The sequence below is a fragment of the Ursus americanus genome, chromosome 30 (assembly GCF_024610735.1).
Source record: "Ursus americanus isolate L20-20 chromosome 30, mUrsAme1.1.p, whole genome shotgun sequence".
Taxonomy (NCBI): domain Eukaryota; kingdom Metazoa; phylum Chordata; class Mammalia; order Carnivora; family Ursidae; genus Ursus; species Ursus americanus.
The window spans coordinates 28,160,348-28,183,974 of record NC_142156.1 but is presented as its reverse complement, the minus strand read 5'-3'; the positions used below and the strand labels follow the sequence as shown (position 1 = coordinate 28,183,974).

General features: G+C 37.7%; 2 protein-coding genes across 3 annotated transcripts in view; one reads left to right on the top strand and one right to left on the bottom strand.

Annotated features, from left to right (window-relative positions):
* RNMT (RNA guanine-7 methyltransferase) overlaps positions 1-9,892 on the bottom strand; it is a 41,347-nt gene extending 31,455 nt beyond the window's left edge. For both annotated transcript variants that reach the window (XR_006782913.2, XM_045815130.2), the window contains exons 1-4: positions 9,832-9,892; positions 7,006-7,467; positions 5,500-5,635; positions 1,589-1,714 (exon numbers count right to left, since the gene is read on the bottom strand). Coding sequence is in view for 1 of the 2 variants with exons in the window: in XM_045815130.2 (XP_045671086.1) it covers positions 1,589-1,714; positions 5,500-5,635; positions 7,006-7,425 (682 nt within the window). In the remaining variant the exon portion in view is untranslated. The remainder of the gene's footprint in view (positions 1-1,588; positions 1,715-5,499; positions 5,636-7,005; positions 7,468-9,831) is intronic.
* A 129-nt stretch (positions 9,893-10,021) lies between these two features.
* The window catches only part of MIMS1 (mitochondrial inner membrane scaffold 1), a 39,380-nt gene continuing 25,774 nt past the window's right edge, over positions 10,022-23,627 (top strand). Inside the window, exon 1 of the mRNA XM_045815152.2 lies at positions 10,022-10,250. The gene's annotated coding sequence lies outside the window, so the exon portion shown is untranslated. The remainder of the gene's footprint in view (positions 10,251-23,627) is intronic.

The window sequence follows — 23,627 nt, the reverse complement described above, 5'->3', positions numbered from 1 at the left end:
AGATTTCAAGTGATAATTACAAATTTGAAACACTTCATCTACCACCATGGGCTGGGCATCTTCCCAACAAAAATTTTTCTGACTGCTGGTAACATTAAAAAAATTTGATTTCTTGATGTCAACATTTAGAAGATCTGTATAATTTTAGTGAACATTATTTTCCAAATATTACAAAATCTTGCAGGGCAAAAGATCCATTCAAAGCACAAGACAGACCAATGGATTTCAATATAACAGAATACAAAAATTTCACTGACACAAATTCTGATGCCACACTCTAACTTCCTTTAAGGATAACTACCACCTGCTGAGTTTGGATACAGTATGAAAGACGAATACGCTCCATTATCTGAAAAGACTGTGAAAACAGCCCTTCATTTTACAACTACGCATCAAACCACACATCTCAACAGTGAAGGCAGAAACAGGCGTGAAAACTCCTACTATTCTAGACTCTAAAGGTATTTGGAAAAATATTTTTACGGTGCCAGTCTTCTCACTAAACTTTATTTTTTATGGGGCGCCTAGATGGCTCAGGGCGTGATCCCAGGGTCCTGGGATCGAGCCCCGCATCAGGCTCCTCCGCTGGGAGCCTGCTTCCTTCTCTCCCACTCCCTCTGCCTGTGTTCCCTCTCTCGCTGGCTCTCTTTCTGTCAAATAAATAAATAAAATCTTAAAAAAAAAAAATTTATTTTTTAATGAATAAAAATATTTCTTAAATTCTCAATTTTAATTTCTATAATCAAGAGCTATAACCACATACACAATAGCTTTCTGTGGCCTGCCATCCTAAAAATAAGGGTATATAGTGTTCATAAAACCAAAAAATTTGAGAAGTGCTAATTTAGGTAACTTTACAGGTGGTGCTATGCACTTCATCTCACTGGAAGAACACGACATCTGCTTGTCCCACTTTAGCGTTAAGGCTGACCAGTGGGTTCAGGTGCTTGATTCATTCAGTTATTACATTCCTATCAACCTTTCTCACCTACTAGCTTTAGCAACTTTTTATGGTTGTTGTGTAGATCTGTTGTTTCATCAAGGGTGGAAAATTGTGATTTTCATCATTCCTACTGCACTTATTCATTCTGATTTTTTAATAGAGTGGAATCTCCCTTTTCAACCATTTGGTCACCTTAAAATACAGTTCACATAGGGTAAGGAAGATACCCCAACCCTTAATGTATGAATTTCAGAATGATGAGTAAGTTTCCTAGCAACCTCCAAGGGTGAACAATGAATTTTTTTCCTTTATTTGATGTGTTTCAATCCACTGAAATCACTATTCTTTTTGATGATCAAACTGTCCTATCTTTGGCCAGTGGAAGTTTCAAGTTTATGCTTTAGACATGACTCTAACTTTGATTACTTCCCTCCTTTTAGGGAGGACAAGTTATCCCAGGCTCATTAACTATATTACGTAACACCATCAGTAAAGTCTCAAAACTCATTTAAAAAAACACCCATCTCACACACAGCCCCAGCTATCTTCTTATATTTTAGTGTCATGTGATACTGAGATTCTGTTTATCTTCCACTTACCTGATTGATCACAAATTATTCTTGCCCATGCCATTATTTATCTTACCTGTACAAACTAGCTTGTTAATTCTTCCCTTTTTCCACTTGAGCAAATCTCCACCTTTACCACATCCCAGGTCCAAAACAGTGATATCACGTTTTTTTTTCTGTCGTACCTTTTCTAAAAATTCCCCTAAGAGAGAAATGTCATAATAAATTATCATTTCTCCATTTTTACTACGGCATAAACTGTTATGCCCAATAACCTACTAACACCTGCTTGATGCTTACTATAAACTATTACATGTTCATTTATGTAATTAATTCATAAGTTTTGGTGAACATTTCAAAATATGACTAAGAGTTAGTTAACCTGACCCTCTAGCATTACAGATTAGAGAGTATGTGTCTGGTATTTTAGAAAGTTCAGACAGGTTTTTGCAGGTTACTTTTAGAATTTGACTCAACACTGAAGAGCAGACATTTTAAATTCTAATTAATACAAGAAGATTCAACACTTGTTCATAAGAAAAAAAAATTACTCATCATTTTTGTAGTTTTCTCTTTCTAAAAGCTAAACCTTTAGCTTATAATATCCCTAACTAAATCAAAATTATTATAGGATCATAAGAGTGCTTGACTTTTATAAAAGATGTCAGGCTCACCACCAAAATCAATACAAGAACTAGTCCAAAAACTATACATCCCTCTTAATTTTACTGTGACCAAAATTCTTAAACACTCTAAAATAAAAACTGGAATCTTCCATCCCAAGCTACCAAATCACATTAATAACCAACAAATAGTATCATTAGGACCCCATACATCAATAGACAAATGGTTCAAATATCAGTTAAAGGCTATCAGTATTCTTAGACAACTGAAGTATTCAGCAATTCTAAAACCTGACACAATACTGAATCGCAGATCTACTCTTGTCTTTATCACTCTGAGTTTAACACTTCCTATTTCATGTGTGTATTATTTTGACTACTAAAATATTCACAGGGAGCCTGGGCGGCTCAGTCAGTTAAGACTCTGCCTTCGGCTCAGGTCATGATCTTGGGGTCCTGGGATTGGGCCCCGTGTTGAGCTCCCTGCTTGGCAGGAGGTCTCTTTCTCCCTCTCCCCCTACCCTTCACCCCCTCCAATGCTCTCTCTCTTAAAATAAATAAAAATCTAAAAAAAAAAAAAAAATTCTGTTATGAGTATTTCTGCCTTTCACTGCCCATAGGATCTTAAAGTAATTTCAACAGAAGCATAAGTGTTCTATATTTAACTTTCTGCTATGAATCTTAAAAAAAACAGCATAACCGGGGTGCCCGAGTGGCTCAGTTGGTTAAGCGGTCAACTCTTTTTTTTTTTTTTTTAAGATTTTATTTATTTATTTGACAGAGATAGAGACAGCCAGCGAGAGAGGGAACACAAGCAGGGGGAGTGGGAGAGGAAGAAGCAGGCTCATAGCGGAGGAGCCTGATGTGGGGCTCGATCCCATAACACCAGGATCACGCCCTGAGCGGAAGGCAGACGCTTAACTGCTGTGCCACCCAGGCGCCCCACTAAGCGGCCAACTCTTGATCTCAGCTCAGGTCATAATCTAGGGTCCTCAAACTGAGTCCCACATCAGTCTCCACGCACAGTGGGGAATCTGTTTGAGGCTTCTCTCTCCCTCTCCCTCTGCCCCTCCCCTCACCCATGCAAGCGCACACACACTCTCTAAATCTTTTTTAAAAACAGCATAACAAATAATATGAAATGAGTAAAAAACTATTGTGAAATTTCTTTATTTCCATACAGTAAGACTAGTAAGAGGGAAAATCATCATGAAACATTATTCAAAGATATCTTTATCACATTCAAGAATAGTACTCAAGTAGTAACTAAACTGTAACTACCAACAAGAAAGAGAAAATGAATGACAAAGAATGGGCACTGAGAAGAGAAAGGGGAAAAAAGCCAGAGAGGGAGGCTGGCACAGACCACACCAATTACACAGGACCAGAAAGACAGGTGCAGACAGCAAAGCACCCATTCAGAGAGTTTCTGGAACAGCTGAAGGAGGAAAGAATAGCACAAATATGTGGAGAGAAAAATTTTTTGCTAAGTCTGACTTCAGACTTTTTAAAAATGACCTCTCTCCCTGATTATAAAAATAATATAACTAATGATATGAAAAATATAGTTAAACTTAAAACATTTATTCAATGAATAAACACATGAATAAATGACACATCAGAAAAAATACCCTAGAAGTTATCTATATTACTGAGAATGATGAGGAAAAGAAAAAATGAAAAGAAATTAGGACTAGGGTCCATAGATTACCTTAAAAATATAGATTAAAAATGCCATAATACTAACCTTAAAAATAAAAGGGGAAGGGTTGATAAGCTAACATTCAATTACCCTAGCTGAAAACTAGCAGAGACAAAAAAATCATATTTCTGTAATAAAACATGAAATTAAAAACAAAGTGAGATAGAAAATATTAATATGTGTTTGAAATAATGAGCCTAGTTCCTACTCCCAATACTATTCAGAATGAATAATGTATCTTTAAATATCAGTCACTTATTGGGGCGCCTGGGTGGTTCAGTCAATTAAGCATCCCACTCAATTTCGGCTCAGGTCATGGTCTCAGGGTTGTGGGATCGAGCCCTGTATCAGGTTCTGCACTCAGCGGGGAGTCTGCTCGAGATGCTCTCTCCCTCTCCCTCTACCCCTCCCATTTGTGCTCTTTCTCTCACTCTTGCTCTAAAATAAATAAATAAATCTTAAAAAAAAAAAAAAGTAAATTATTGGGGCGCCTGGCTGGCTCAGTTTGTAAAGCATGTGACTCTTCATTTTGGGATTTTAAGTTTGAGCCCCATGTTGGGTGAAGAGATTATTTTAAAAAACCTTTAAAATAAATAAGTAAAATAAAAATTAGTAAATTATCATCAAAACTAGTAGAAAGTACCCATAATTAGCACTTTATTCTTTCTAGTGTAATCACGAAAGTATTTACACTTTTCCTGAGGCTGGCTTTTTGAAAAACCACCCAAAATCTTAATGTGAAAAACTTCAAAACCCACTGGCTTTTAAAAATTCTCTAAACTCAGGATGCCTGGGTGGCTCAGTCATTGTCTGCCTTCAGCTCAGGTCGTGATCCCAGAGTCCTGGGATCAAGTCCCACATCAGGGTCCATGCTCAGCAGGGAGCCTGCTTTTCCCTCTGCCTGCCGCTCCCCCTGCTTGTGTTCTTTCTCTCTCTCTCTCTCTGACAAATAAATAAATAAAATCTAAAAAAAAAAATCTCTAAACTCACATAAGGAATCCAACTACTTAATATACTAGATATACAGAGCAATAAATGTATTCTGAGTTTTATTTCCACCACCATATTTCCTCCCATTTTAATTTTAAAGATGAGTTTCCATAAATAAAATGCTGGCTCCAAAAAGCTGAATGTCTTCATCAAGCCTCAAAGTAAACTTTATTTCTCCCTAGACACTTTACAAGAAAAACAAGTTCAACTGAAAATCACCACATATGACCTTCTGACTCATTAAACGCCTAGAGATGAAAAATCATGACACTGCCCATTTTCTTGACTTAACAAAAGCTGAATACTTAATCCAACATTATGTCTCTGTTCCAAAACTATTAGAGTAAAACAGAGTAATTATTAAGTAGCACTAGATTATCTTAAGTATAAAAGGTGCACCCTGCCTTTGAAAGCCTAATTAACTTATGAACTTAGTATCAATTACATTCTCATAAATATCTTATGTAGTCCAAAAGTAAATATAAAAAGAATTATCCTGAAGGTCTAGTTTTAATTTTTGCTACAGTTTTATGAAGTCAAGACTTGATAATTAAATGAATAGGAATTAAAGACTTAATAGTTTAGCATATGAATAATCATTTGGGAAAAAAAAAGAAACATAAGCTGAAATAAAAAACTCCAAACTAGAAATCAAAAATCAATCAATCATACCAATGAGGACGCTTTTCATCCAATTATTAAAGTTTCTTAGGTAAAAAATACGACTTTGGCTACGCTTCTCCAAACCAACTTCCTGCAGTTCATTATAGTGGGCAGCCACTGCTGAACTGTGTCCCTCTTCTAAGTTCTGAAAAGAAGAGAATGGAACAAAATTAAGGATCAGAACATGGCAAAAATAAACCTAAAAGAGCATCTGACCTATATAAGGATAAAATACTAATGAAATTGATAAACTTCAATAAGCAATGGCATTGATGATAGAAATCCTATTAATTATAATCACACATAAGATTTGTTCTCCCCTGTTCCCTATTTTTAAGTACACCTCTTGGTTTAAAATTTTCATCTTGATCTTTCATCTGTATAATTTTGGTGTCAATGTCTTAATAAAACCAGTACTCTTCCAGAGTTCTGATTTATTCAATTCAATAAATGTCAGTCAGTGGATTGGGTTCCTACAAGAGAATAGAATAGGAATAAGTTATATTTATTATATTATTATATAAAATTGATGTAAGCATTAAATGAGATAACACCCACAAAGGAATTATGTTCAGGGTCAATGTTTTTGTTTTGTTTTGTTTTGATTTTTCTTTTAATCTATTCCAACAGTTTCCATTTGTGCTACCTACCCAAGACCCCAAGCATTCTGCAAAAATGCCATGGTAGGTAAAAGGCTTCAAATTCCCACACTTCTCTGTTCAACCAAAGTGCTTCATCTTACATATCAGGTTTAATATTTTTACTTGGAAGAAAGGGTTCTGCTGCTAGTGAAGTTTGAAAACTGTGGGTATAATACAAGCTCCTTTCTGTTACAAGGATTCACACCCTACCAATGACAAAAGCCTAGCCTAACACTTTACTCTTCAGGACTGATACCAGGATTTTTACTCATTCACTTAAGTACTCCTTCCATCCAAATTCATATTCTGCCTCAGATTCCTTCATAATATGGTATTCCCAGATGAAAATGACTTGCTGTCCCTTGTTCTATAATATCCATCCTAAATATCAGGCTTAAAATTGTATGTAACTACCCCAGTGAGAAGCTGGAAACAATATAGTTAAAGGAATCACATTAAACCTGGGTGTAATGTTGAAATTTATCTTTTAAGTCATAATCTCTACTATTTCTGACACAAGAAAGTGGTGATGAACACATAATAAAAAAGGAAAAAAAAAAGTATATCAACTGGAACTTAACACTTTTTTTTAAAACACTGAGAAAAGACAAACTATAAAATAAACTAGCTTTCAAGTTTCTAGTCAAATAAGAGTTCTTAAATAACAAAAATTATTTCAATTAGCAGAAGTTTCACCCAAATAAAAGCAACTAAATTACAAGAGTTAAAAGCCTACTCTATCTTTAGACATTATCTGTTACGAACAGAACATTCTTAAGGTTTAAGATTACATAAAAAATAGTTATTATTTCACAACTGCTCCACATTTCAATGACACACTCCATTATGAATTAAAAAAATACATTCAACATACTTTTTGCTTTTCAGGAACATCCTCGAGTTCTATTTTTCTCTTTTTCTGTGTGCCATCTCCAGTAGAAGGTTCATCTTTTGGAAAATCATCAGTTTCCATTCTTCTTTTCCTTGAAATGCCCTCATCATCACCAGAACCTTTTTCCTCTGGGACAGTTTCAGCATCAAGTTTTCTTTTCTTGGTTGGAATATCTTCCCCACAACTAGAACTTTCCTTTACAAGATCATCTTCAAATTCCATTCTTCTCTTTTTTGGTGTGTCTACTTGTCCACAGATAGGAGCCTTTTCAGAAAGCCCAGTCCCAGGAGTGGTTGTGTTTTCATTAACACTGAATGAAGACTCTGTTTCCAAATCTATTGACGCTTTTGCCTCCTCAAGAGAGATCTTTTCACACTCCTCTGCTTTTGCAGAATTTTCCATTTTTGATTACTTAAATAGATGGTAAAACTTCATGAACTAACACTGGAATGGCAAAAATTTGATATTACTTGTGAACACTAATGTGGAAACTTTAAAACAATTTTAACCAGAAGCTAGGCATTCAATTTCAGTAATCAACTAGGAGTTTAAAAAAGTCTCACTATAGAGAAAATACTGAAAACATTAACTGATATATGTTTTACATGAATCTCTGGATATGCTAATATGGAAGTACTAATTATAATCCCTAAACATACATACGATCTCATCCATGAAAGTCATTACTGGCATTGAAACTGACAGATGAAGTGGGAGTATTACACAAGCACTAATTCCATTTCTATTCTGATCCTTTCTTTATAGCCTTGGTTCCCAAATTGTAAGCCGGACACTATAACAAACTTGTACAGGCACAGCAGGATATTTTAAAATTTTAAGGGAAATCCTGATATCTGACATCTGGAAGATATCACAAATACAGCTTCAAATAGAGCACGGTTTCAACTGAGTAGATTGCACTACATTCTCTTCAATGATATCAGAACTTTGTGAAGCTGAGATTTTGGTGGCACCAAAGGATATCAACGTGTTTGAAACAGGAAATGAAGTTGGCAATGTCAAATCTGATTTCAAATCTTGAGAAACTGTACAGTACTCAATGGGTTTACACATCCTATTAGTAAGCACTCATGGTTAACTAAGAATTAAACACAAACATTATTTTTTCCTTTCAACTTGTGTATTATTTTTAAAGTTATTAAGACATAAATACTAAATTCTTTGGACTAAACTACTAAGTGGAACTGTTGGATATTACTTCTGATACTAGTGATACTGAAAAAAAAATTCAGAGACTAAGGGCACCAAGAACAGGAAAAGTCTGGGAACCTACAGTTAACTTCTGAAATCCTTATTTCATAACGGGTGCCAGAATTAGAAAAGTGAAGACATAGCTTTGGACAAGAAGTTGCAAGATTCACTTAATGACTACTAAGTCTCCTTCAAAGGTTCATAGGCCTATGTGTAAAATGGAAGAGAGAGAGAGAGAAGTAAGTGAACTATGGAACAGGAACTTACTAAGTCGTTGGACAATTTTACTACTACAGAGGATCTCAATAAGGCACTATGTGGTTAATCTTCAAGAAACTTACAATCTATATACCACCTTTAAAATGTAGGCTGTATTATTCAAACCAAATGCAGAAGGGAGAGCAAAAGTCCAAAAATTGGTGCGATTCAGCAAATTCAAAACCCGAAAGTTACGAAGAGGTGGGGGAAAAGTCTTTTGAGTGAAGAAATAGAATAAGAAATGAAGTTGCTTAAGGGAATGGGTAAAAACAAGTCACTATAAACCAGGAAGGGTTTCAAGGGATATTAGCTTTCACTACACAAGGTGTAGGTAACAAAATACCAAGACATGACAAACTAGGAAGAACTGAATCAGAGAAAGAAAGAAAAAAAATCACCCAGAAATGTAATTTTCAGAATACCTATTTAAAATGATTATGTAGTTAATACTGTCCACCGAATTATCAAATGTCTAGGCAACTCTATTACCACAGATGGGATGTCATAAAACACATAATCGATTCGGTCAGAATAAACCACACAGAATTTCCAAGGACCACAGAAATGGGTAAGAAGGTTAAAAACCGGGCATCAAAGTGCAATAATGAATAAACTCCAAACTAAAGAGAGCTGCCCCTCAGAATCCTCCGAGGAGGAGCTTAGGCTAAAGATTAAACTGACCCAAAGACGGAAATGCATTAAATATCCAAATACGCATATCGACCTGGCTTTCCAGTCACACCTCTGAGGCAGGCCACGTCTCCATCATTTCAGTTTCTCAAAGCCGTTTCTCAAAGAACGACCGAGTCCCCAGAACCCCTAAGCTTAACCTCAAGCAGGACAACCTCTACACCCTGACCCGCCAGCTAGACGGGGGTCAACTCGGGAGGCCTAAGAGGACGCAACAAAGGCGAGAAGGGAAATCTCCAGCCAAGATCACCCTCTTCCGTCATTGGCGCGGCCTAGCTCTCACTAAACCTCCGGTTCACGTTCCCGATCCGCCGCTCAAGACAACACAGACGCTTCTTCGGATCCGACAATCCCTCCCCCAGCCTGCCTTCTCAGCACCGCTGAGGTGCGGCCTGAGACAAATCTTAGGGCTGCTCCAGACCCCGGCTCTCTCGATCTGAATGAGCAACAGAGCCCGCCGACTCCCACGAGTACTGCCCACTTAGCTTCGGGTTGGGTGCACAATAAACCTCGAGCGGCCGGTACTGAAGGAAGAGAACTAGGGCGAAGCTAGCCCATGTCAGTAGTTGGAGTACCCCTTCTATCACGACGGCGACGGAGGGGCTAAAGACGAAGAAGAATGGCCAGAGTTCCAAACACCACACTTACACCGACACAGCCATCCACGGTTCTGTTTGCGGAACCGGCAGTCGGCGCCACGCGTGTGTTGTTACGCCACTTCCGGGGAGTGGACGGATCACGTGACGCCACCCTCGGCTGCGAGTGGAAGGTCGCTCGACCTTCGCGCCGGAACTACGAGTCCCGTCGTGCCGCGCGCGGGGGCCTGCTGGGGGACGCGCGGAGCCGCACGGGCAGTGGCAAGCACGTTGTTAAGTGGGCGCGGCTGGTGGGCCAGGCGGGTGCTGGTGGGGGGGAGGGGGAGCGAGCGTTCGCCTGAGCCTGGTGAGTTCCCGCACCCTGACCCACGCTTTATCAGGTCACTGTGCTGAGTGACACCGCCGTGGCATCAGAAGAGCTGTCTTTTGGCCTGTGCGGCGAGAACGGCGGTGGCCTCAATCTCCTAAGAGGTAACCAGGGCCCAAGATCTCTAAGGATCTGCGCGGGGGTGGGGGTCGAGAGGGCACCTTCAACCCGGTGCACGTTGGGGAGCAGAACCAGGGCGCGAACCCGATACTTGCCCCGCGCCCACAGCTCCTTAGGCTACGCCGGGGAATCCCTCGGCGGGGCCAGGATCCTCCACACTCGCCCGCCCGTCACCCCTGGCGGTCGAAAGAGGTCACCCCCCTCCCTTCTCTGGCAGGCATGTGGCTAGGCAAATCCTGTTTGGGGGACTGTTTTTCAGCTTTCTGCTTTGTACCTCTTCACCCTCTGCTCTTCCTTACGTCAGAAGATGGCTGAGGAGGGGCCTGGGAGTCCCCGCCCTCGGAGTTATTTTAAAAATGAGCAACATCTTACTTCGTAGGGACTAGCAGGTCGTTCTTACTGTTGTATTTGGGAATCTCTGTCATGCCTCCCTTCAAGAACGCCATTCTTATCTGTCAGATTCTGGAAAGAGGGGGCAGCCCATCCCTATTCTTGAGAAACGCTAAAGTATTATTACTCTATGTTGGCTCGACTTTCGTATGGGATGGTTGGGGAAGAAAACGCACTTTGTCCATCCGCTCATATTTCCACTAGAGAGTCCAAGGCACTTACTGTACTGAAACTCGGAAGCTCCATAGTTCAGGTCTTTCAACCCGAGACGTAGGGTCAAAACTGTATCTGAACTAAGGTTATTGATGCGTGTACATTTTAACGTTGTTATGCCTCAGCGCCTCTCCACCTTAATGGCGAAAAAACAGCGTGATTAGTTGTACCGTTTATCTTGAATTCTTTACCAAAATTGATCCCATTAAAAGCAGTTTTGAAAAGGGGTTCTACTGGCCTGCCTGCTTGTCAGTAGGTAGTTTCATTAATGAGACTTCGCGTTGGGAATGGCATTTGCAGCCTGTAGTTTACAATCGAGCCACTTCCAAATTGTGGGCATTAACCTTTCTGAGGTTGTTGACCCTTTATAAACTTTGGACCAAGAATGAGGCCTATTTTTAACAAATGAGAATGAGCCGTCAATTTCAGATGACGGTGCCTGTACTTTTTGTTACATGCAATGAGCTGTGTTGAGAATTTCAGTTCGTGAATATTGACAACTGCAAAGGTGTAAGTCCTAAAGATTGAATGTGCTGTATATGTATCCATCCAGTAGAACTAAGCGATGACCTAGCACATATTTGCTAGTTCTGATGCTTAAGTTTCTTGAGGTAATTGCTCTTGTAATTTTAGGAAAAATGAATCTAATTTTGACTTTCTAAGACATTCTTTAATTAGATTAAAAGGCTCTTAACTATGTGTTTATATAAACTCCACCATGAATTAATGTCATGCATGAGATATGTAGAGATCACATCTTACGTTTTTTATCAAACTTAACTGAAAGTCATGCAGTTTGAGTTGAGAATAAAACCCTTGAATGTAGCAGTAATGGAAGGAGTGAATGGGCCAGATAAAAATGTTTTAAAATTACCGTTGATGTTATTTTCCCCCATTATTGCTTGAGTAATATCTGGTTTTCTGAAAATTTAATTAAAATAATAGCTGGTATTTTGGTACCTTCTGTGTGCCAGACTAAGTGCTTTACATATTTGAATTTATTTAATTCTTATGTAATCCAGTGGGGTAGTTGCTATGATGATGATGAAGATGATGATGATGATGATTTTATAGATGAGGGTTAAGTAAGTTGGCCAAATGAAGCAGCTGGGAAGTAGTGAACTAGGATTTGGACCCAGGCAGGCTGTCTCCAGAGACCAGAATCTATGCTAATAATGAAGCAGTGTCTGCTGGAAGACCAGCCTCAGAACTGGAAGTTGGCTGGCACATAATAGATTTTCAGAAAATTTCCTGATACTTCCTAATGCATGGGTTATTATGTTCAGAGAGGAAATAACTCGATAAAGACGTTATCTTTACTAGAATGTGAGTTCCAACAAGGCAAGGATCATCATTTTGTTCAGTGAGTGCTTTGAACAATGCTTGGCATACCTGGGTGCTTATTGAATGAATGAATTGCCAAGAAAAGTTTTAAAAATTCTTTTTTTTTTTTTTAAAGGACGTACAGGATTTACTTCAGTTCATTTATAAAATTTCTTTATGTGCCGTTTTGATTATTTGGCTCATTATTAATCCAGCTGCTTTGGGTTCTTCTGGCTTGGATTATAGTTTTGTCAGAGAAAATGGGAGTAGTAACTTGTAAGTTTTCTGGTTAAAGTAAAGGTAAGCAACAGATTCAGCAGATACCATCCCGCTTTTTAAGTCATTAGTTTCCAAAGTGACAGCACTCAGAAGTGTAATTTTAAAGTGTGATTTCTGTTGTGCAGTTGAAGATCACATTTTTGAAACATAAAAATTCTTTAAGTGTAGGTAGAATCTTAGAGCTTCCTAAGCATGATGGTGTTCTTGGAGGTAGGAGTGAGGTGGTTTAATGGAAAGTTTGTTTCTCCAGTCTTGGAGGAAGGACTGTTCCTCCAGTCTACTCACCAAAGTGGTCCTACTGGAATTTTACTGCCTTTTTGGAGCCCATAAGATATTCTTGTTCAAAAAGTTTTTGGTATAGTTGAAAGTAAGATTTAGTTGAGAAATCTAACTTCATTATGTGTGATGGTTAATTTTATATGTCAGCTTGACTAGGCTATACTACATAGCTATTTAATCAAACACTAACCTAGGTGTGCTGGTGTTATAAGCTGTGGTTAACATCTGCAATCAGCTCACTTTAAGTAAAGAAGATTACCCTCAATAATGTGGGTGGGCCTCATCCAATCAATTGAAGGCCTGAATTTTAAACTGAAGTGTCTCAAGAAGAAAAAATTCTTCCTCAAGCCTACAGTGTTGATTTCTGCCAGTTTCTAACCTGCACATCTGCTGTACACATTTCGAGTTGCTGACCCCCACGATTTTGTGAGCCAATTCCTTAAAATAAATCTGTATCTATTTAGATAAGTGATCTAGATTTCTAATACATAGACGTAAATATCCATTTACCTAAATATAGATAAACCTAAAGACAGATAGGGATATAGGTATATATTTTTTCCTGTTGGTTTTGTATCTCTGGAGAAACTTGCCTGATTCAGAGTTTGGTGCTGAGTGTGGTTCTAGAGGAACAGATTCTTAATGATGAGTTTTCTGAATTGGTTATGGTGTTCTTGGAATTGGTTCCCTAATCTGATTAATTTTAAAGGCACTAATTAATGACTATTCCCAGTGGCAAAAGGGCACTGATAGCCCATGATATGATGTGGCAATAGAGATTTGCAAAATGCAGAACATTACCATCTTATTCAAGTATTTAAAAGATAAGGTTCTTGATGGGATGATCACATATTTGATGACTGAAAACATTTTTGTCAGATTAACAAGTAAAATGAGACTCACTGGTTGCTGACTGCTAGCTGCTAACTATGCTGGAGGAAGGGGAAAGAAAAGGATGAGCTTAGGTCTTCAGATTCCCAGCTCAAGCTCTGTGTAAATAACCTGAAAGTTTTTATGTCTGCCCTGAAGAAACTCATCTCCTGTGGATGCAGAGCTGAGACTGCTGAAAACCAAACCCAGAGTCTCACCCTGAAAAATGTTTGAATTACAATGCAAAATGAATCCCCATCTAACAGAGTATCTGCTGTTAAAATGAGGACGTTGATTGAGAAGGAATGCAGTCCTCAAATTTGGAATGAGTTACTGAACCCCTAAATTTTAATGCATTGTCTTTGCCAGCAAAAGCAGATCTTCCACTCCTCTTTGCGAATTTAACCCTGCTTTGTGTGAAGTACCTGTAATGGCGTTCCTGGAGGTATTTGCCTTGCAAATATGTAGCAGATTCTCCCTACGAACTATCCCTACTGCTCTTTGCTGCTAGACTCACGTCCTAGCAGGCCCTCAAAGGGAAGCTACAAAGTATGTCCCATGAGGAGGTGTGCTGCACTCTAAAAACCACATGATTTTTTTTTTAATACACGTAGAAATCTGGGGTATTTTTGTGGGGTGGGTTATTAAAGGTGTGGGATAATGGTGGAGGGAACATAAAGCTGGACCAGGCCAAAATTATTGATATAGGGACCACTAAACAAAGATTCTGGATTCACTGTTACAGCTTGAGGGATTAGGAAGGGCTTCTGTCTGGTTGGTTGGCTGAAGCTTGGACCAAAAGGTGACCCCATGCTTCATGAAGTTAGAATACCAGACCTGCCTTGGTATACTATAGGGGAAGGGATCCAAAGACCTAGGGAGATTGGAATGGTAGTGTGGATTTATCATGTAAGACCAGCTCACCCGCTCTGGAGGGTCTCACCATGACAGTGAGAAATAAATTATGAGGGGAACCCCAGCATCCATGAAGAACTTTGTGATTGCTCTTCTCTGGGTCAGAAATTACAGCAGGAACTGCTGCCACTGAACTAGGGATCCTTATATACAGTGAGGATAATAGGAAATTGGGCAGCTATTACAGAGGGACCTATTTTCTTAATGGCATATCTTACATGCTGAAGGAAAGAAGCCAGAGGAGAGGGCGGTTGAAGTACAGGAAGGAGAATAGCAGTAGAAAAATACAAGGAAAATGTGGTTGAGCAGAGTCTTGGAAAAGACAGGAAGAGGATAGATTTAGAACACAGGTGGAGGATTGAGTTTCTTTTCTGAGGAAGGAGTTAAGGGATTCTGAAATGGGTGTGGATACACATAACTTTGGAAATGTGAAGGCTGAAGTTGAGAAAATTCACCCCTAATAACTTTGACTCATTTTTAAAGGGAAGAAAGGGATAAGTTCATCTGTGTTGTGGGACCACTGAGTAGTAAACACAATAAATAAATAAATAAATAAATAAATAAATAGGATGTTAGAAGATAACTGCTATGAAAAAAGAAACATACAGAGCAAGATAAGGAAGATTGGGATGTTGGGAAGGGAGGACTGGAAGTGGTATTGTGATTTTAAGTAGGCTAGTCAAGGCATACCTCATGGAATGGATGCCATTTGAAAAAAGACTCATAGGAAGTGAAAGAATTAGCCATGCAGACACCTGGAGAAAGCCTATTCCAAGCAGAGGGAATAGCTAGTGCAAAATTCTTACAGTGGCAATTTTAACATGTTGGAAGAGCTGCAAAGGGGGTCCAGTGTGGCTGGAGCAGAGTGAGAAAAAGAGTAGACGATGCGTTCAGAGAAGAAAAGGGAGGAGATATGTGAGGTATTGTAAATGATTGTCATTACAGACTTAAGCTTTTACTCTAAGAGAAATTGGAGAGTTTTAAACAGGAGAGATACGGTTTTATGTATCTGTTATATTTTATCATTGGCTGAAAATAAAGTATAAGAGATTTGAAGAGATTGGGAAGGGTGTGGAATGGTCATTGAAAGGAAAGGGAGAGGAAGCTGATTGGACCAGGAACCACTGTAAGATGTCACATAACATTCACAACCTTTCTGAAATAAGATGAGGTACCCTCAGTGTATGCTGGATACTAATTTACTCAATTGTGTGATTTTTGTTAGTGCTCAGCTACGAGATATAGTTGCAGGAAAAACAGATAGTTGGACTAGCTCAGGATTAGATTTTGTGGGCTGGTGTTTACAGATGAACAAAGTAGTAATTCAAATAATGCACTGGAGAATTGAGGCTGGTTAAAGACTTCTGAATGAAACCAGGAGGAGCTGTAAGATTTGAAAGAAAAAGGAAGGTAGGGTAGAGAAAGGTCCTGTGGAACTAGAGTCCAGAGAGTAAAGGAATAAAGGCTATAAGTAGAAGAGGCTGCAGAGAGTGTGATAGCATAGTTTTAGGATTTCAGTTGTGGAGAAATATCAGATGACTTCAAGGTGGAATGCATTGCTAAAGAAGCTGGGGTTTTGGGGTCACCCAAATGGAATAATGTTAAAACTTTAAATGAAGAAAGAATATGAACTTGGTTTGGCCAGGTCAACAGATGAGAAGGTAAAGAAGGAAAACTAGGACTGATTATTGTTATAGCATACTAAATGCTAGATACTTAATATATTTTATCTCATTTCATCATCATAAAAACTATAGTATGAAAGTGTAATTAACCCCACTTTAAGGTTGAGGAAAAAGGCTAAATAAAATAATGCCAGAAAGGGTTGGAGCTCAGATCTTTCTGACTGCAAAGCCTTCCTTTTCCCATTGCAATGTAATAACACAATGTAATAACACAAAAAAAGGGGATGGAGGTGGAACCACGTAGATTGTGGACCAGTGTTGCCATTAGAGACCACCATGGCTTGCCTTATAAAATTTAGATCCTCTGAAAAGACAAAAAGACATAAAAATTTTGTGTAAATGAATATATTTATGTAGTAATTTTAGAAAAATCATTGATTTTCTATACAAATGATACATTTGACATTTAAGACTGCTCTGGAAATCAGTGAATTATTAATGAAATTCCTTGGGAATTCACTAGGGGGCATAACTTAACCTTTCCTGAAGATTAAGAATTTAACAATGGCTCCATCATTGCCACAGCTTGTCTATGTTGTGCAATTTTTGTATTAGAAAGCTCAAAAGCAGAATAGGTTGAAGGAGGTGGATTATATAATAGAAGTTAAATTGAAGGGGTCAGATTTGTTAAGGAGTAGGAAAATAACAGCCCAGAAAGTACTACAAACTTGCATGCGTTTACTTTTTCTAAGCATCAGTCAAGGTGTGATTAAAGCAGATTGAAATGAATAAATTAGACTCTTAATCTGTTGAAAGAAGAAAATTTGAATTTCTCCCATTTGGTGGTAATTGAGAGAGTTTGTATAACTAGAGGCAATTCTTTTCTTCACTTATCCCTTTTATTATGTTCCAACCTAATGAGTTCTACAATTTATCCCTTCCTCATACCTGTGGTTCAAGTTAAAGCTATACTAAATATCAGTTGTATTTGGCAAGGCCACGGTGTACTTAAAAAAAAAAAAGTTAGTGGATATGATTTTTTAGAGAAGTTTAGGTTTACAGAAACATGGAACAGAGATAGTACGGAGAATTCCCGTATTATTCACCCCTACCCCCAGTTTCCCCTGCTATTAACATCTGGTGATAGTGTTGTACGTTTGTTAGAATTGAAGTACTGGTATTGATACATTATTAGCTAGTGTACAGAGTTTGCATTAGGGTTCACTCATTGTGTTGTACAGTTCTGTGGGTTTCGACAAACGTATGACATTTATCCGCCATTATAGGATCATATAGAATGTTTTGCTGCCCTATAAAGGCCCCGTGCTCCCCGTGCTTAATCATCTCTTCCCTTCCCCGCCCTGCAGCCTCTGGAAACCACTGCTATTTTTACTGTCTCTGTAGTTTTGTCATTTCCAGAATGTCATATAGTTGGAATCATGGAGTATATAGCCCTTTCAGACTGACTTCTTTCACTTAGCAACATGTTTCCCTCCATGTTTTTTCATGGTTTCATAGATAATTTCTTTTTATCAAGAAATAATATTCCTTTGTATGGTGGTACCTCAGTGTGCTTATCCATTCACCTATTCAAAGACTTCTTGGTTGTTTCCAGTTTGGGGCAATTATGGATAAAGCTGCTATAAACGCTTGTGTGCAGGTTTTTGTGTAGGCTTTTCAGTTTATTTGGGTAAGTACCTAGGAGTGCTATTGCTGGAGCATACGGTAAGCCTACGTTTAGCTGTCTTTGAAACTGCCAAACTGTCTTTCACATTGCCTATTACCATTTTGCATTCCCACTAACAATGGGACTGTATCAGTGTATCAGTGTTCCTGTTCCACATCCCCACCAGCATTTGGTGTTAGTGTTTTGGATACTAGTTATTCTAATACATGTGTAGTGGTATCTCATTGTTTTAATTTGCAACTCCCTAGTGACAAATGATGTTGAGCATCTTTTTTTAAATTGAGATATAATTGACATATAACATTATTAGTTTCAAGCGTACAACATAACGATTCAGCATCTATTACCACATATGTCTTTCTCCCCAGCTCTGGCAACCATCAATCTGTTCTCTATACCTGTGAATTCAGATTTCTTTTTTTTTTTAAGATTCCACATATAAATGACATCATATAGTATTTATCTTTTTCTGTCTGATATTTCATTTAGCATAATGCCATTAAGGTCCATCCATGCTGTTGAAAATGGCAAAATTTTATTCTTTTTATGGCTGAATAATATTCCATTGTATTTATAGACCACATTTTTTAAATCCATTCATCCATTGGTGGACACTGTAGGTTGTTTCTATGTCTTGGCTCTTGTAAATAATGCTGCAGTGAACATGGAGGTGCATATATCTTTTTGAGTTAGTGGGTTTTTTCCCCCTTTGGATGAATACCCAGAAGTGGAATTACTGGACTGTATGGTAGTTCTGTTTTTTGAGGAACTTCCATACTGTTTCCCATTGTGGCTACACCAATTTACATCCCCACCAACTATGCACAGCACTTTTCTCCACATTCTCGACAACACTTGTTTCTTTTTCTTTTTTTTAATAGCCATTCTCACAGGGGTGAGGTGTTTTAACATCTTTTCAGATGTTTATTTGCTATCTGTGTATCTTCTTTAGTGAGATGTCTGTTCATTTTGTAATTGTTGAGTTTAAAGAATTCTTTTTGGATTTTAGATACAAGTCTTTTATCTGATATGTGCTTTGCAAATGTTTTCTCCCCATTTGTGGCTTGTCTTTTTATTCTTTTAGCAGTGTCTTTCATTAGATCGGTTTTTAATTTTAATGAAGTCCAACTTACTTTTTTTTTTTTTAATGGATCCTGCTTTTGGTGGTGTATCTAGCAAGCCAAACCCAAAGTCACTTAGACTTTATTCTATGTTTTCTTCTAGAAATGTTATAGTTTTGCGTTTTACATTTAGGCCTATGATGCATTTTGACTTAAATTTTGTGAAAGGTTTAAGGTCTGTGTCTGTGTTCATTTTTTTGCATGTGGACATCTGCTTGCAGTATCATTTGTTGGAAAAACTATCCTTTCTCCACTGAATTGCTTTTGCGCCTTTGTCAAAGATCAGTTGACTATATTTGTATGCATCTCTTTCTGGACTCTGTTCTCTTGGTCTGTGTCTGTGCTTTCTCCAATACTTCACTGTCTTGGTTATTGTAACTTTATAATAAGTCTTCAAATTGAGTAGTGTATCAGTGATTTTTTTTTTTTTTTTGGTCTTATTGCACTAGCAAGGAATTGCCGTATGATGTTGAATAAGAGTGGTGAGAGAGGACATCCTTGTCTTGTTCCTGGTCTTAGGAGGAAGGTGCCCAGTCTCTTTCCTCTTAAGTATCACATTAGCTGTGGATTTGTTGTAGGTGGTCTTCATCAGATTGAGGAAGTTCCCCTGTACTCTTAGTTTGCTCAGAGTTTAAAAAATCATGAATGGGTGCAGGATTTTGTCAAAGGGTTTTGCTGCATCAATCCATATGATCATATGATTTTTCTTCAGCTTGTTGATATGATGCATTACATTGATTTTCAACTGTTCAGTCATTCTTGAGTATCTGGACTAATTCCACTTGCTTTGGTGTATAGTTGTTCTTAAACATTGATGGATTGGATTTGCTAATATTTTGTTGAAGATTTTTACATGTATGTTCATGAGAGATATTGGTTTATATACTTGGATATCTTCATCTGGTTTTGGTCATAGGCTAATGCCGGCCTCATAAAATGAGTTAGGAAGTCTTCTCCTTCCATTTTCTGGAAGAGATTGTGGAGAATTGACATTATTTACATTATTTCTGCCATAAATATTTGATAGAATTCACTAGTAAAAACACCTGGGCCTGGTGCTTTCTTTTTTTGAAAGCTTAATTCTTATTGATTCAATTTCTTTAAAAGATATAGGACTATTCAGGTTATCTTTTTCTTCTTGTACGATTTTTAGTAGTTTATATTTTTCAAGGACTGGCTCCATTACACCTAAGTTACCATATTGGTGGGCATAAAGTTGTTTACAGTATTCCTTATCACTTTCTGAATGTCTGTGTGTCAGTAGTCAAGACTCCTGTTTCATTTCTGGTATTAGTAATTTGTGTTTTCTCTCTTGGGAAACCTAGGGAGAAATTTTCCGAGAACCAGATTGTGGTTTTATTACATTTTCTATTGTTTTCCTTTTCAATTTCATTGATTGTTGCTGTGATGATGATGGTGGCCTGCTTGCTTTAGGTTTATATTGCTCTTCTCTTTCGTTTCCTAAAGTGAAAGCTTATCTTACTGAGTTTACATCATTTGTCTTTTCTAATATGTGCATTCAGTGCTATAAATTTCTCTGTAAGCCTGCTTTACTGCATCCCATAAATTTCAGTAAGTTGTATTTCCATTTTTTATTCAAAATATTTTAAAATTTAGACTTTTTTGACCTATGGATTATTTAGAAGTATGTTGTTTAGTTTCCAGGGGTTTTCCAGCTGTCTTTCTGTTAGTGATTTCTAGTTTAAGTCCATTATGGTCTGAAAACATATTTTGCATGATTTTTATTCTTTTAAATATGGTAAAGTGTATTTTATGGCCCAGAATGTGGTCTATTTTGTTGAACGTTCATGTAATAAGCTTGAGTAGAATGTATATTCTGCTGTTGTTGAATGGAGTGTTCTATAAATGTCAATTAGATCAAGTTGATTAATAGCGTTTAGTTCAACTGTGTCCTTAGTGATTTTCTGGCTGCTGGATCTATCAAGTACTGACAGAGGGTTGTTGAAGTTTCCAGTTATAATAATGGAAAGGTCTGTTTCTAATTTCAGTTCTGTCAGTTTTTGCTCTGTACTTCAATCTTCTTTTGTCAGATGTGTACATGTTTAGGATTGTTACGTTTTCCTTATGTTATCATTGCATTACTATTTATTATGAAATAGCCCACTTTTCACTGATAAACAAGGAATTTCTAAAGTCTTCTTTGTCTGAAATATAGCTACTCATCTTTTTTTAATAAAAATCAGTGTTAATGTGGTATGTTTTTCTCCATCCCTTGACTTGCAACTTAATCTGAGTCTTTATGTTTAGAGTGGGTGTTTCTTAAACAAAATGTAGTTTGCTTTTTTTTCTTAATTTTTTAAATTGACTTAATAATCTACCATGTTTGCAAACATTTTTTATTCATTGCCATTTGTTCTTTATTTCTTTTTCCCTTTTTCTGCCTTCTGTGGCTTTAACTGAGAATTTTATGATTCTGTTTTATCTCTTCTTTCAGTGTATCAATTGCACTTTTGAAAAAACTATTTATTTGAGAGAGAGAGCATGTGCACAAGTGTGGTGGTAAGGGGGCAGAGGGAGAGAAAGTCTTAAGGACCCTGAAATTATGACCTGAGCCAAAATCAAGAGTCGGACGCTAACTGACTGTGCTACCCAGGCGCCCCTCAATTGCACTTTTTAAATAAATTTTTAGTGGTTTCCCTAAAGTTCATAATACACTTTTATCTCATATAAACCACCTTCAAATGATACTAAAATATTTCATGTGTATTTGGAAGTACCTTACCATGGAGTGTTATCATAGAGTAGTCTCAATTCCTTGTAGCAGTGCTGTTTTTTATTTCACTTATTATATGCTATTAATCACTTAATGTATTGTTACTAGTATTACTTTAAACAGTTAATTCTAAATCAATTAATAATAAAAAAGATCTTATTTTACCTTTGTTGATCCATCCCTGTCAATCTTTTGGCTTTTTTTAATTTAAATTTAATTACCCAACATATAGTACATCATTAGTTTCAGATGTAGTGTTCAGTGATTCATCAGTTGCGTATAACACCCAGTGCTCATCACATCTTGTGCCCTCCTTAATACCCATCACCCAATTGCCCCAGTCCCCCCACTTCCCTTTCCGCAACCCTCAGTTTGTTTCCTAGAATCCAGAGTCTCTCATGGTTTGTCTCCCTCTCTGATTCTTCCCATTCAGTTTTCTCTCCTTTCCCCTATGGCCCTCTGTGTGCTATTCCTTATGTTCCACATATGAGTGAAACCATATGATAATTGTCTTTCTCTGCTTGACTTATTTCACTTGCATAATCCCCTCCAGTTCATCCGTGTCAATATAAATGGTAGGTATTCATCCTTTCTGATGGCTGAGTAATATTCCACTGTATATATGAACCACATCTTCTTTATCCATTCATCTGTTGAAGGACATCTCAGCTCTTTTCACAGTTTAGCTATTGTGAACATTGCTGCTATGAACAATGGGGTGCAGGTGCCCCTTCGTTTTACTACATCTGTTTCTTTGGGGTAAGTACCCAGTAGCCCAATTGCTGGGCCATAGGGCAGCTCTATTTTTAACTTTTTGAGGAACCTCCATGCTATTTTTCAGAGTGGCTGTACCAGCTTCCATTCCCATCACCAGTGTAAGAGGGTTTCCCTTTCTCCACATCCTCATGATGATTAGTTGTTTCCTGTCTTGTTAATTTTAGCCATTCTGACCAATGTGAGGTGGTATCTTATGTGGTTTTGATTTGTATTTCCCTGATGGCTAATGATGTGGAGCATTTTTTCATGCGTCTGTTGGCCATTTGTATTTCTTCTTTGGAGAAGGTCTGTTAATGTCTTCTGCCCATTTCTTGACTGCATTATTTGTTTTTTGGGTGTTGACTTTGATAAGTTCTTTATAGATCTTGGATAACAGCCCTCTATCTGATTTGCAAATATCTTTTTGCAAATATCTTCTGATTTGCAAGTATCTTCTTCCATTCTGTTGGTTGCCTTTTAGTTTTGTTGACTGTTTCCTTTGCTGTGCAGAAGCTTTTTATCTTGATGAAGTCCCAAAAGTTCATTTTTGCTTTTGTTTCCCTTGCCTTTAGACACCTCTCTTGCAAAAAGTTGCTGCAGCTGAGGTCGAAGAGGTTGCTGCCTGTGTTCTCTAGGATATTGATGGATTCCTGTCTTACATTTAGGTCTTCCATCCATTTAGAGTTTATCTTTGTGTATGGTGTAAAGAATGGTACAGTTTCATTCTTTTGCATGTGGCTGTCCGGTTTTCCCAAAACCATTTGTTGAAGAGACTATCTTTTTTCCACTGGATGTTCTTTCCTGCTTTATCAAAAATTAGTTGACCATAGAGTTGGGGGTCTATTTCTGGGTTCTCTGTTCTGTTCCATTGATCTCTGTGTCTGTTTTTGTGCCAGTACCATGCTGTCTTGATGATCACAGCTTTGTAATATAACCTGAAGTCGGGCATTGTGATGCCCCCACCTTTGTTTTTCTTTTTCAACATTCCTCTGGCTAATTGGGGTCTTTTGTGGTTCCATCCGAATTCTGGGATTGTTTGTTCCAGCTCTGTGAAAGATGTCAATGGTATTTTGATAGGAATTGCATTGAATTTGTAGGTTGCTCTGAGTAGTATAGACATTTTAACAATATTTTTTCTTCTGATCCATGAGCATGAAATGTTTTTCCGT